Genomic DNA, 14,712 nt, shown 5'->3' with positions numbered 1-14,712 from the left:
TCACAACAGAGATCAGAAGAGCTGGGAGAGAGGGCAGGCACACTAGCTGGGCTTCAAAACTGGGCAAAAGGGCCTTCTGCTGGATGGAACCTTCTGCAAAAGTAGCGATCCTCAAGTCCTGGCACCTGAACAGAGCGGCCCAAGGGAGGCGCCAGGAGCCTCCGGGGTGTTGTCGCCGTGCAGCTGTCTTCTGTGCTGCCTCCTACTGTCGCTGGTCCAGTGATGCTCTTTTCTCTTTCCAGGGTCCCCTTCCTCCTTAGACAAGATGTCCCACCAGAAAAAGCAACCCACCCCCTTTCCCCCAGCGGGTTGCGGGAAGACCTCTGGCGGCGGCGGTGGCGGCGGCGGTGGCGGCGGCGGCGGCGGCGGCAGCGGTGGCTGCGGCTTCTATAGCGGCGGCGGCGGCTCCAGCTGCGGCGGAGGCGGCGGAGGAGGCGGCGGAGGCTGCGGTGGCGGTGGCTCTGGGGGCGGCTCCAGTTGCGGAGGCGGCGGCAGCGGAGGCTCCGGAGGAGGGATCAAGTACTACGGGGGCGGCGGCTCCAGCTGCGGCGGCGGCGGCTACTCCGGGGGCGGCGGCGGCTCCAGCTGCGGTGGCGGTGGCTCTGGGGGCGGCTCCAGCTGCGGCGGCGGCGGCAGCGGAGGCTCCGGAGGAGGGATCAAGTACTCCGGGGGCGGCGGCGGCTCCAGCTGCGGCGGCGGCTACTCCGGCGGCGGCGGCGGTAGCTCTGGAGGCTGCGGCGGCGGCTCGGGAGGAGGCCTCAAGTACTCCGGGGGCGGAGGCTCCTCCGGGGGCGGCGGCGGCTGCTACTCCGGCGGCGGCGGCGGCTCTAGCTGCGGCGGCGGCTCCTCCGGCGGCGGCTGCTACTCCGGCGGCGGCGGCGGCGGCGGCTCCGGCTGCGGCGGCGGCTCCTCCGGGGGCGGCGGCGGCTCCAGCCAGCACTACCAGTGCCAGAGCTACGGCGGCGGCTCCAGCGGCGGCTCAGGTTGCGGCGGCGGCTACTCCGGCGGCGGCGGCGGCTCGGGCTGCGGCGGCGGCTCCTCCGGGGGCGGCTCCGGCTGCGGCGGCGGCTCCTCCGGGGGCGGCGGCGGCTCCAGCCAGTACTACCAGTGCCAGAGCTACGGCGGCGGCTCCAGCGGCGGCTCCGGGTGCGGCGGGGGCTCCTCCGGCGGCGGCGGCGGCTCCAGCTGCGGCGGGGGCTCCTCCGGCGGCGGCGGCGGCGGCTACTACTCGCAGCAGACCACCCAGGTCTCGTGCGCCCCGCAGCACAGCCACGGCGGCGGCGGCGGCGGCGGCTGCGGCGGCTGCGGCGGCGGCTGCGGCGGCTCCTCTGGGGGCGGCGGCGGCTGCTTCTCCAGCGGCGGGGGCGGCGGCGGCTGCGGCGGTGGTTCCTCCGGAGGCGGCGGCGGCTCCAGCTGCGGCGGTGGCTCCTCCGGGGGTGGCTCTGGGGGCGGCAAGGGCGTCCCTATCTGCCACCAGACCCAGCAGAAGCAGGCGCCTTCCTGGCCGTGCAAATAAGGCCCCCAGGCTGCCGCGGAGAAGGAGCTGGAGGTGTTCTCCCGGGCGCCAGCGGGCTTAGCGATCTCATGATGTTGCCGCCTTCCCGAATCTTCCCGTCTTCACCACCACGGAAGAAGCCAAGCAGTCCTCAGGCTGCCTCGAATCATTCTGCAGCTTTTTTTTCTTGGTTTCTGTATGACTACCTCCCAACTCCAGTGCCTCCTTCATCAATAAAGTTGCAATTCATGAGAATCTCTGGGTCTCCAGCAGTTTTTGTAGCTTCCAAATTCACCCTTTTTGTCCTGTTCTTCATTCTTCCATTCATCCATCCACACTTACATTCATTCAACGAATATTCTATTGTGGAGAGTGTGGGGGGGGGGGGGGGCGGGGAGGATAGAGGGAGTCCGCAGGGGAGGAATGGCTAGTAAACAATGACCAAAAATGTGAAAATCTGGTTTGTGGCTTACCATCATGAAGTGATCCCAAAACTCAAAACTCCTGGAAAGTGACTTTCACTAACCACCACCAACACACACACACACACACACAGAGTTGGGTAGCCACCATGAGTCTCCTCATCTAGATTTTTGTTTTGTTCCGTTGATTGGATGGTTTTGTTTTGTTTTTTGTTTTGTTTTGTTTTTGTAGACAAGCTGCCCTGAAAAGACCCCTCTCTCATGATCTGCATCTTACTCAGCAAAGTCTGATAATAGGGTGACCGCACCTAGGCACCCAGCTGCCCAGACTCACAGGAGAAAGGACAGCCTATGAGATATTCAAGAGCCTCTGCAGTGGGAAAGGCACTCTCCTAGGCACCTGTAGGAACAGAAGGAAGTAGGGAAGCTATTGTCTGCCCTCTTGAAGGGTTTTCACCCAGCTTGGGAAGACACAGCATAAATGCGTGAGATGTTAAACATCAGTACCAGCAGGTCGCAGGAAAACTCATGAAACTTCCCAGTTAACTAGGAGGAAGCTACAATGGTTCCAAGGGATGTGTCAATTGCCTAGTCTTCAGTCAAGGGGCAGATCATCCACCTAGCCAGCTTCTGTTTTATATTCTGATTTTACTCATTTACTTAAAGCAAAATGTACTCAGAGCAAAACTACTTCATCAAAAAATCAAGATCACTTTCCCATCTACTCACTACTAGAAAAAAAAAAAAAAAGACAAATTCTCCTCCAATTCTTCATATAGAGTCATCATCACCTTCATCATTTTTACATCAGTAACACAAATCAGAACAGGTAGCAGCCATAACAATATAGTAGTCCACCTTGTGTATTATTTTATGTTATTTTTAAACAAATGAAATAGACACGGTGGGGTAGACATATTTCTCCCTACTGTTTCTGTTAATTAGAGATAAAAATCTCTGGACATAGCATATAAAACAAAAATTTAAAAGCCTAGAAAGAAGGAAAGAAGAAGGCAGAGTAACTAAAGTCCTCAGAACTAAGGAACTGACCCAGATAAGTTCGTAATTCCCTGAGTTTTCTTTTTCCCCACTAGGTATACTAGATTGGGCACTCAGAATTCTACAACCAAAAAATGTTGACAGATGTAAACAAAAATAATCCCTCAAAAAAAAAAAAAAAACCTTTATTTATCCAAAGAATCAGGAAAGGAATGACTTAGCAAATCAAGTCATCTCTTTTTGACAACACCCACCCTACTTCAACCAATACCACATGGAAAAAATGTATAGACTTCCACCCTGGAAGGAGTTCCTGGGAGCTAAGAAGCCCTACCACTCTCCCTCCCCCAACACACACAAACACTGCTATGGTATAGCAAAGATACAAGTCTCATAATTCCCAAAATGTTCAGCACACTATAAAAAAAGTCACTCATCATATCAACAACCAGGAAAATTCTTAATTGGAATGAGGAAAGACCCAATAAATTGATGCCATCACTGAAATGACAGAGATTTGAGGATTATCAGTCAAGATTTTAATAAAAACTCATTATAAAATGCTTCAATAAGAAACTATAAACAATTGAAACAAATTTTAAAAATTAGAAAAGTCTCAGCAAAGACATTGAGAAGAACCAAGTTGAAATTTTAGAACAAAAGAAATGTAACCTTTTATAGAACTGAATTTTAGAACTGAAAATTTTTTTAATCTCACTGGATAGTCTGTATAATTAGATGGGGATGACAGAGTAAAGAACTAATTAGCTAAAAAATAGATCAGTAGACTGGAGAGAGAGAGAGAGAGAGAGAGAGAGAGAGAGAGAGAGAGAGAGAGAGAGAGAGAATGAATCTGTGAGACAACAAAACCTGCTAGCATTTGTGTCCCTAGAGACTCAGAAGGAGAGGAGAAAGGGTTTGGGACTGAAAAATATTAGAAGAAATGATCTCAAAATCAGCCAAATGTGGTCAGTGAATCAATCTTTGGATTCAAGATGAGCAGACTTCAAACAGGACAAACCCAAAAATAGTCACATCAACAAACATCATATTCAGTTTTTGAAAAATGATGGCACAGAAAAAAATCTTGAAATACAGTAAAGAAAACAACATAAAGGAAGTGTGACTTGGGTAATAGAGATTTCTTGTCATAAACCATGAAGTCCACAAAGAAGTAGTACCACATTTTTCAAGAACTAAAAGAGAAATATTAATTCCAAATTCTGTGTCCAGTGAAAATATCCTTTAGAAATTATCAGTCCGTATGAAAGAGAACTATGAACATTTGTTGCCAGGGGACCCATCCTAGAAGAATGGCTAATGGAAGGTCTTAAAACAAAAAGGAAATGATAAAGAAGTGAATTTGCAATATCAGGAAGAAAGAAAGAGAGATAAAAAGGGTCAAAGTACGGGTAAATATAGGACAGTATCCTTTTCCTTCTGAGTTTTTTAAAATTATGTTTCATAGTTAGGAACTGTATCATCAATGTGCTTTTCATGGATGTAGAGGAAATGTTAAAACAACTGTATTATAAATAGAGGAGTAAAGGAGCCTAAATGGAGGTAAGATGGTTTCCCTACCCAAAACACCATGGTAAGTTATCTATAGTGTAATACCTACAGCAGCTGCTAAAAATATCAATATGTGCAAGGAGATCCACTCAAAAACACTATAGATAAATCAAAATGCAATAATTTAAAGCTGTTTGGAGTTGAGGGATAAATGACATGCATAATGTAAAGCTGTCCTTCCTACACTCCTTGATACATCTTTTATTATTTCTGTGCTAGTCCCAAGTGTCATAATCTCTCTCCTGGTTTCTTGCTAATATCCATCCAAAACTATCTTGTATGTGTTTTGTCTATGGCTTCTTTTGCTTTGTATTAAATTCATAAAATTCATTCGGGTATTTTCTTTGAGCAGTAATATTTTATTTTTCACTTTTATATGGTTTAGCAGTATATGAATGTGCCATAGTTTTTCTACTGTTGATTGACATTTGGGTTGCTATTTTCAACTTTTTGCTATCACGAGATTTGTACATGTTAAGCTTTGATGAATAATAGTCAGTTTTCCCAAGTGGTGCCTCAGAGTTCCTGATAGTGATGGTTTGCAGCTCACCAACACACACTTGGTTTTGTTTTTGCTGTAGTATTGATCAATACCTAACTTTCTGGGCTGGGGATGTGTCTCAAGCAGTAATGCGCTTGCCTGGCATGCGCGGGGCGCTGGGTTCAATCCTCAGCACCACATAAAAAAAAAAAAATAAAGTTTTGTGTCCACCGAAAACTGAAAAATAAATATTAAAAAATTCTCTCTTTCTCTCCTCTCTCTCTCTCTCTCTCTCTCTCTCTCTCTCTCTCTCTCTCTCTCTTTAAAAAAAATACTTAGCTTTCTACAAATAAAATATTCATGTGTTCTGTTTCTATTATCACTCATTTCAACATTACCCTGGGAATCATATTTCAACATGACCTTCAGAAGGGATAAACAATCTTCCAAAAATACACCTTTCAGTCTTCTGAGAAGAAGAATATTCTTTAAATTAAAATATTCAAATGAATATTTTAATTTAAAATACTGCTTGTTTATTTCCAGAATTTCCATTTGTGACTTTTGTAAGGTGCCCATTTTACTATGGAGAGTCCCCTTTTAAAGATTATTTATCTGAGCATTTTTCTATAAATTCTTTAACATTAGCTTTTTAAATCTGTTAACTCTACCATCTGCTCATCCTTCTTTTGTTCTCCTTCTCTAGATTATTTATTCTCCTGATTATGGGTCATAGGATTTCATTGTTGTTTGTTGATGTTGTTTTCACATTTAGTAATGTTGCGTTTTCTGGTTCTATTTTTTCCTCTGAGAAAACCTGTAATCTGTCTGGTAGAGAGGTACATTAATAGCAGACCCCCTAATCCGTATCTAAAGAATTCCCTTTAGGCTTGGTTACAGTGAATCTGTATCTGTTTAGACCTTATTTCTAGGATGTTACCCTTGGTCCTTCATTACCGTATTAATTCCTAAAGTGTAACTTCTCTGAAAGTGGGACCAAAAAAAAAAACAAGATTTTTACCAAAACCATCTAGCTTGTCGGAACTCAGACTCTGTCCCTCGGGTACCAGAAGCCAGTGAAGTCACACTCAGCTCTAGCTCTCCAACTCTTAATTGTCCTCTTGCACACAGCTTTTTCTAGCATCCTACCTGCTTCAATTTTTTATTTTTACTGCTCTCAAAGATTCAAAAGACTTCAAAAGAAATTATTTTTCATATTTTCCCAATATTTATCATTGTTATTAGAAGACTGTTAAATCATTTTAAAAGCCACTTTGACATCATCAGAACTGAAACCTCTCCATAGTTAGCTCTGTACAGTATGTTTATTATGTTTTTGTTTGTTTGTTTGTTTGTTTGATACTTGGAAATGAACCCAGGGGCAATTAACTGCTAAGCCACATCCCCCAAACCTTTGTATTTTTTGAGACAGGGTCTCACCAAGTTGCTGAAGCTGCTCTCAAACTTGCAATCCTCCTGTCTCAGCATCCTAAGCCACTAGGATTACAGGTGTGCGCCACTACACCCACTATTGTAGCCTTAATAAGCATAATTATTGTTCAATTTTTCAGGGGCATCTGGAAATGTAAGCCCCTCCTCTATACACACACCCATTCACTAAAAAATAAAGGGTTATGGTTGTTTTTGGTTTTTTTTTTTTTTGCAAATGTACTTGCATAGTCTGTACACCAGCCACATATAGTAGTCTAATATCATTCTTTTATAATAGATCTATTGGTGCCCGGCTCAGATACCCTGAATCACTCTAACAATTTGGATCACTATCAGTTTCTGCACACTTTGCCACACACAATTTGTATATGAAATTGTCAGAAGGTTGTCCTTGACTTGACCTTTTCGCTCATATGGAGAGACAGAAATGGGGAAGAGTTCTATGCTCCAACTTCCCATAGCCAATGAAAGGTCTGGGAGTTAGAAGTTCAGCTCATTTGCCTCAAGGTGTAACTGACTCTGAGAAGCAGTTCCTACTCCGAGGCTCCTTGGGATCAGGTGGAACGGGGAGCTCTGCTGGGGCTCACCTTTATGACCTCCTTCCTTTTCCTTTTCTACTTCCTTCCTAGCTCTGGTGGATCTCTCCTGGGAGCACTTTCTCAGCAAATCACTTCACACAAATCTGCTTCTCTGTGAGAACAAAATCCCAGAAACAACTTTTTTAGTTTCCTATTGGGTTTGACTTCAACCCAAGAGGCAACACTGTTTGGCTTCTGTTAGGTGTAGACTCTCAGTCACAGCCTAAGTTCTGTTATGAGAATTATTAAAATGGTAAGTGATAGAGCCATAATTTCAACCCAAGTCAGACTAATTACAGAAGTTGAGCTCTTTGCCCTGTATTGCTGTTCCTTCTTTTTGATTTTTTAAAAATATTTTATTTCATAAATCAGTAATGGTGATTTTGCATTCCTCAAAATGTAAAAATTCTTAAAAAATTAAAATATAGTATTTAAAGATATTGAGACATGACAAAATGTCTCATTCGCCTTCAAGTTAGCACTTTGCAATATATAATGCTATGTATAATCACAGTAAAACTGATATTTATATAAAGCAAGTATTAATCCTTATAACAATCATATAAGATAAATAATTCTAGAGGAAAACATCAATATAAAGACATTTATTTCCCCAAAGTTCTATACCATATGTGTTTGATGTCCAAGTTACAAGGATACTATATTAAAAAAAGAACATGTATGAAATTTACATTTAAGGTTTAAAGCAATGTAAAAAATATAAATCTAACATGCAAAAGAAAAATATTAATTCAAATAATTAAACATTCTTTGTTATCAAGAAGAGATGATTCTGTATCTATTGGAATAGGGGAGAATAAAAAGAACCCACTAGTGTCATGATAGAAAATTAAATAGCTACCAATTAGAATTTAAAAAGTATAAACATTTAATTAAAATGGAGTAGAATAGAAAATATCAGAATGTAATCTGACAGTTGTTATTACAGAATTTACCTTAAGTGTTTTGAATTAAAATTTTGAAACAAATAGTTTAGTTGAATAAAGTGTTCTTACATTTGGCAGAAAAGATGTAAATTATTATAATTTTCACAGGATTCCATGTAGCAAACTCGAAATAATATTATTTCAGAAAACATTAATTCACAAGATGAAGGATATTTATTATCTATAAAAGTAAATTAAGTAATACTATTTATGTAAATACAAGTACAATAAGCAGAAATAACCAAACTGATACATACCATGTCAACTAGTGTGCTAATATGAGAATAAAATATGCTCAGTATGATGGTAGCCAAACAATATTTCTATTATTGTGATTATATCCATTTTTTAGAGTCCCTAGTTGCCTGAAAAAGGCATGGCCACATATTCTTAGGCATCACCAAGAAATGTCTGACTCTAGTGACACCAAAGATAAAAATGGCTGCTGCTCAAGATAAAAGCATAAATGTTCAAAGTGGAAGGCTAACTAACTTTTCACTATGGACTATCACAACAAAGAAGAAAGAAAAATCATGAATGTTACTTGATTCTTCCATGATGACAATGACAAAAGTGAATTTTAATATCATCTATTTGTTTTTCAAGAACACTTCAGATCTATTTAGTGGGTTCTAAAAAGAAGATGATGGTGGCAGCCTCATCTTTAATATTTTTTTAAATTTTAACTTTTTATATGACAGCAGGATGCATCACAATTCATATCACACATCCAGAGCACAATTTTTCATATCTCTGGTTGTACACAAAGTAGAGTCTCATACTTTGTGTCTTCATACATGTACTGAGGATGATGATGACCATCTCATTCCACCATCTTTTCTACCCTTCCCCTTTGCCTCCTCCCTTCCCTTCCCTCCCCCTTTCCCCTTTGCCCTATCTAGAGTTCATTTAATCCTCCCATCCCCCCTCTAACCCCCACAGCATATTATGCATCAGCATCCTTAAAATCAGAAATCATTTAGCATTTGTTATTGGGGGATTGTCTGACTTCACTTAGCATTATATTCTCCAACTCCATCCATTTACCTGCAAGTGCCATGATTTTATTCTCTTTTGATGCTGAATAATATTCCACTATGTATATATATCACATTTTCTTTATCCATTCATCTACTGAAGAGCATCTAGGTTGGTTTCACAGTTTAGCTATTGTGAATTGTGCTGCTATAAACATTGATGTGGCTGTGTCCCTGTAGTATGCTCTTTTTAAGTCCTTTGGGTATAAACTGTGGAGTGGGATAGCTGGGTCAAATGCTGGTTTCATTCCCAGTTTTCCAAGGAATTTCCATACCTCTTTCCATATTGACTGCACCAATTTGCAGGCCCACCAGCAATGTATGAGTGTGTCTTTTCCTCCACATCCTCACCAACACTTATTGTTGTTTGTATTCTTAATAGCTGCTATTCTGACTGAAATGAGATAAAAATCTTAGTTTTGATTTGCATTTCTCTAAATGCTGGAGATGTTCAACATTTTTTCATATATTTGTTGATTGATTGTATATCTCCTTCTGAGAAGTGTCTGCTCAGTTCTTTGGCCCATTTATTGATTGTTTGTTGTTGTTGTTGTTGTTTTGTGTGTGGGGGTGTGTTGATTTTTGAGTTCTTTTTATATCCTAGAGAATAGTGCTCTATCTGACATGCTTGTGGTAAGAATTTGTTCTCAATTAGTAGGCTCTCTATTCACCTCACTGATTGTTTCTTTTTCTGAGAAGAAGCTTTTTAGTTTGAATCCATCCATTTATTGATTCTTGATATTAATTCTTGCACTATAGGAGTCTTATTAAGGAATTTGGGGCCTAATCCAACATAATGAATATTTGGGCCTACTTTTTCTTCTATTTGGCACCAAAACAGATTGGTAGACCAATGGTACAGAATAGAGGACACAGAGACTAACCCACATAATTACAGTTATTTTATATTTGACAAAAGCACCAAAAACATGCATTGGAGAAAACATAGCCTCTTCAACAAATGGTGCTGAGAATATTGGAAATCCATATGTGACAAAATGAAATTAAGCCCCTATCTCTCACCATGCACAAAACTCATCTCAAAGTCGATCAAAGACCTAGGATGGATTGATGCCCCCTGCTTCACTCTTCCTGCTAAGGATTACTTTAGCTATTCTGGGTCTCTTATTTTTCCAGATGAATTTCATGACTGCTTTTTCTATCTCTAAGAGGAATGTCATTGGGATTTTGATCAGAATTGCATTAAATCTGTATAGTGCTTTTGGTAGTATGGTCATGCGACAATATTAATTCTGCCACTCCAAGAACACAGGAGATCTTTCCATTTTTTAAGATCTTCTTTAATTTCTTTCTTTTTTTTTTTTAGCATTCTGTAGTTTTCATTGTAGAGGTCTTTCACCTCTTTTGTTAAGTTGATTCCCAAGTTTTTTTGTTTTTGATGCTATTGTAAAAGGGGTAGTTTTCCTTGTTTCCCTTTCAGAGGATTTGTCACTGATATACAGAAATGCCTTTGATTTATGGGTGTTGATTTTGTATTCTGCTACTTTGATGAATTCATTTACCAGTTCTAGAAGTTTTTTGGTGGAATTTTTTGGGTCTTCTAGGTATAGAATCATATCATCAACAAATAGTGCTAATTTGAGTTCTTCTTTTCCTATCTGTATCCCTTTAATTTCTTTCGTCTAATTGCTCTGGCCAGTGTTTCAAGAACTATGTTAAATAAAAGTGGTAAAAGAGGGCATCCCTGTCTTGTTCCAGTTTTTAGAGGGAATGCTTTCAATTTTTCTCCATTTAGAATGATGTTGGCCTGGTGGAGGGGAAGGGAAGGGCATGGGGTTATAAATGATGGTGGAATGTGAGGATCATTATTATCCAAAGTACATGTATGAAGACATGAATTGGTGTGAATATACTTTGTATACAACCAGTGATATGAAAAACTGTGCTCTATAAGAGCACAAAAATAAGAATTGAAATGCATTCCGCTGTCATATATAAATTTTAAAAAATAATTAAAATTTTTTTTAAAAGAATGGTATTGGCCTGGGGCTTAGCATAGATAAGGTGGATACAATGTCTTGCAGAGATGGGGCTGAAAGAGTAGGCCTTACACTGTCTTTGGGATGCCTGCTCTGAGATGCAGCTGCTTCTAGGCCCTATCTGTTGTCAAAAAGGTAGGGGCTACTGCATGGGGAAGGCTATAGCGATGTCTGCAGTGTCCCAGGATGGAAGTGGGTTAGGCTTGAGCTCCCAGGTTGGGGGCAGGAATGGCAAACTCATACCTACCCTGGGCCTGGGTCTCAGGTGTGCCAGTGTGGGCGGATCTGGGCCGGGCCTGAGCTCCTGCCATAGTCTGCTGGTCTGAAGAGGCAGTCTATGCCTTTTGTCTGTTCCTTCTTTATGGGGAAAATATTGCCATAATTTTGGTTTTCCTTTTAAAATTTTCAAATATCCTATATGGTCAAAAAGTATGTATTATACAGCTATGGTCTAAAAATAATAATAAAATAAACACCTTGGGCATCCAATACCCATCTTAAGAAACAGATAATCGCTAGTAGTTTAGAAGCCTGCTGAATGCCTTCTCCCTATAACAAGTCCCAAGTTCACTTTACCTAGAATTTACTTCATAAGTTTTACTATATATGTACACTAATCTAAGTGGTAAAATGTTTAATTTTGACATTTTAATTTATATGAATTAATTCATACTTTATGTTCACTTCTGAGATATGCTTATTTCACCCAACATTATTTTTCTGAGATTTATCAACATTGAAGCATAAAACTATCATTCATTAATTTTCACTACCATGTTGCATTATAAGTAGACTTGGTCAACTTATAATTTTAGTACTGTGTACTTCTTTATTGTATTCTTTATGATATGTAAACTGTTTTCAGTTTTACAATGTTACTATGAGTATTTTTTTTCCTGTGAGCATTTTTAAACATATTTCTTCCCACATATGCAAAAGCATCTCTGGATTTAGCAGAATTGTCAAGATCTAGGATATGCCTATCTTCAATTTAGTAAATTGCCAGCACAATTTAAATCCTCACCAGCAGTTCATAAGTGTTTCTGTTCCTCCGCAGCCTGACCAACATGTGGTATTGTCAGATATATCAACTTTTTACTATTGTGAACATAAAATGATATCACTCTAAACTTGAACTTTATGTTGATTCTGTTCTTTTATACCTCTAAAATCATATATTTAGCTCAATTGTTATCACAATCACTAATGAGACTAAGAAGATTTATATGAATATTAGACAGTCATATGTTCTCTATTGTAAAATGTCTATTCAAGCATTTTATCTGTTTTTTTTTTAAATTGGGTTGACTGTGTTTCTAACTGAATCATAAAAGTTCTCAGTTTAACAACTTTGAAAATTACAATTATTACAAGTATTTCACCTTGTTTCTGGCTTATCTTTTCACTGGCATTATGATATTTGTAATTTTTTCAATTAACAGCAGACATGCTGTTTGTTTAAAGAGACCATCATTCACTTTCAAACTAAAAAAAAAAAAAAAAATTCTTTTTAAACATTCTGATTCCTCAAGTTGGGACGAAGAATAGGTAAGTACCCTGTCTGGAGCCCATTCATATGACTCCAATTTTAGATTTAACAAATTAATACCTCGCCCAAATTCTAAAATTTTGTAAGACTGCTTTGGGTTTTCAGTGTAGATAGTTATATTTTTGTGATTTTGTCGGTTTAATTAATTTCTTTCCAATCACTATGCTTCTAACTTTCTTATATTACTGTACTGGTTGGAGGTATAGTAATAGTGAAATCTCTGACTCATTTCTTGTGGGAGGCCAACCTTGCACGTGACTGGGTTACACTCCCCGGCTGGGTGCTGAGGCGCTCAGTTGCAGAAATGTGGCAGATCTTTCCCCACCCTTCTTGGGTGCAAGGGTCGGTGTCTCGTGCATGGGTGTGTCTTGCTACAGCCCCATGGGTGAAGCTACGCTCACCTGTTCCTTTGTAATATACCCCTTGCCCTGTTTAGGATAGAATCTTCCAGGAAGTGCCTTGTGTGTGTCCCCTTCTCTTACTGTGCCCTTGGGTGTGGCCTACCCAGGTGTCAGTCAACCTGCTGACAGTGGACATCATGAAGATAGACTCAGCCCCCTGAAACCTGGCCCCTTGCCTCATTTGAATAGCTTCTCCTCAATAAAAGGGGTCAGCACGTGCTCTTGCTCTCTCTCTTTCTGCAGACCCTTAAGGTCAGAGGAGCCGTCACAGCGACCCCAAAGAGAAAGGTATTTGTGTCTCTTGTGTGGTTATTGTGCGCAGCCCAGTCAGCCCAGTTCAACTGGAGTGACCCCTGAGCCTTTTAGTCGCAAGAACAGAAACCCGGCAATTTCTCATTATTTAAAGAATATATTTAACATTATATCATTCAGCATAAAGGTCACACTGGATTTTTTTATACATACCAATTTAGATTTTCAATTTTTGCTTATTTTACTAGATTGCTAAGGATTTTATATAATTGCCAAAAATTGGGGTGATTCCATGAATTTTCTTCTTTAATCTATTAATAAATAACATTAAAGTATATTTTTCATTTTGAATCAACTTTTCATTCCTAGAGTGAAAATCAATTTATTGCATACCATTTTTATGCAATTCCAGATTTGTGTCACTAATAATTTTTTTAGGATTTTGCATCTGTATACATAGGAGAAATTGGTTTTATTTTACTGTCCATTTCTGGTTTTGGTGTCAAGTTAATCTGGCTTTCTAAATATCAAAATTCTTTATACTCTAAGAATTTTTATATATCTAGAAAAACCTGTTTCTGGAACACTAGGTAGCATTTGTAGACAAAACTGTCTGTGTTTGATGTTTTGTTTCATGGGCAGATTTTAAATGCTTTATAGTTACATAACCATTCACATTTTATATTTCTTCTTAATGCTGTTTTCAATATTTACATTTTTCTGAACATGTCCCCATTTTATTTGCTTTTATATTTATTGACACAAAGCCATTCATAACATCTACTTACTTTTTAAATTTTTGCTGAATCCCTAGATATGTCTCCTTTTCATTCCTAATGGTTTTATTTACCCCTTTTTTTCTCTTTTTGATTTATCTTACCAGATATTATTCTATTTTATTAGTCATTTCAAAGAACTCACTTTAGGGTAGTTTTTTGTTTGTTTGTTTGTTTTTTGGTTTTTTATGAGTTTTTTTATTGTTGTTTTGGTTTTGGGTGGGTTGTTTTTTTTTTGTTGTTGTTGTTTTTGGTTTTTTGTTGTTGTTTTTTGAATCTCCTTGCATATCTTTTTCATTGCACTGATTTTTCTAGAGGTATTTTGTGCATGTGGTCAACATCTACAATCAACCGACTTTAAGTAAGGAGTTATATGACCCCATAGTATGAGTGGGCCTCATCCTCTCTGTTGAAGTTCTTAAGAGCTAAAACTGAGCTTTCCTAAAGAAGAAAGAATTCTACCACGAGGCTTTAACAAAGAAACCCTACCTGAGTCTCAGGCTGGAGGCCCACCCTGCAGATTTTGAATTCAGAACTGTGGCTTCGACCCTTGCCGGAGTTGCCAGCCAGCCTGCCCTGCAGATTTCGGACTTGTCAATCCTGACAATCACAAGAGCCAATTTCTTAAAATAAACACCCCGACTTGCTTTCTTACCCCGACTCTCCCCCCTCTCCTACTGGTTCTCTTTCTCTTGAGATACCTGACAGCTGCACCCCTGCTGTTGTCACAGCAGAGGCTCAAGGCCTCGGG

General features: G+C 40.2%; 1 protein-coding gene across 1 annotated transcript; it reads left to right on the top strand.

Moving 5' to 3' along the window:
- The first annotated feature begins 265 nt into the window (after positions 1-265).
- On the top strand, positions 266-1,516 carry Loricrin (loricrin cornified envelope precursor protein). Its single transcript, XM_027920790.2, has one exon. The coding sequence runs from the start codon at positions 266-268 to the stop codon at positions 1,514-1,516; it is 1,251 nt and encodes a 416-aa protein (XP_027776591.2).
- Positions 1,517-14,712: the final 13,196 nt, after the last annotated feature.

The sequence above is a fragment of the Marmota flaviventris genome, chromosome 10 (assembly GCF_047511675.1).
Source record: "Marmota flaviventris isolate mMarFla1 chromosome 10, mMarFla1.hap1, whole genome shotgun sequence".
Lineage (NCBI taxonomy): Eukaryota > Metazoa > Chordata > Mammalia > Rodentia > Sciuridae > Marmota > Marmota flaviventris.
This window is presented reverse-complemented; position numbering and strand designations above follow the sequence as displayed.

What these genes read in the sequence shown, in the direction of transcription:
- Loricrin (XM_027920790.2), top strand. Translation starts at nt 266, where the DNA reads ATGTCCCACCAGAAAAAGCAACCCACCCCCTTTCCCCCAGCGGGTTGC.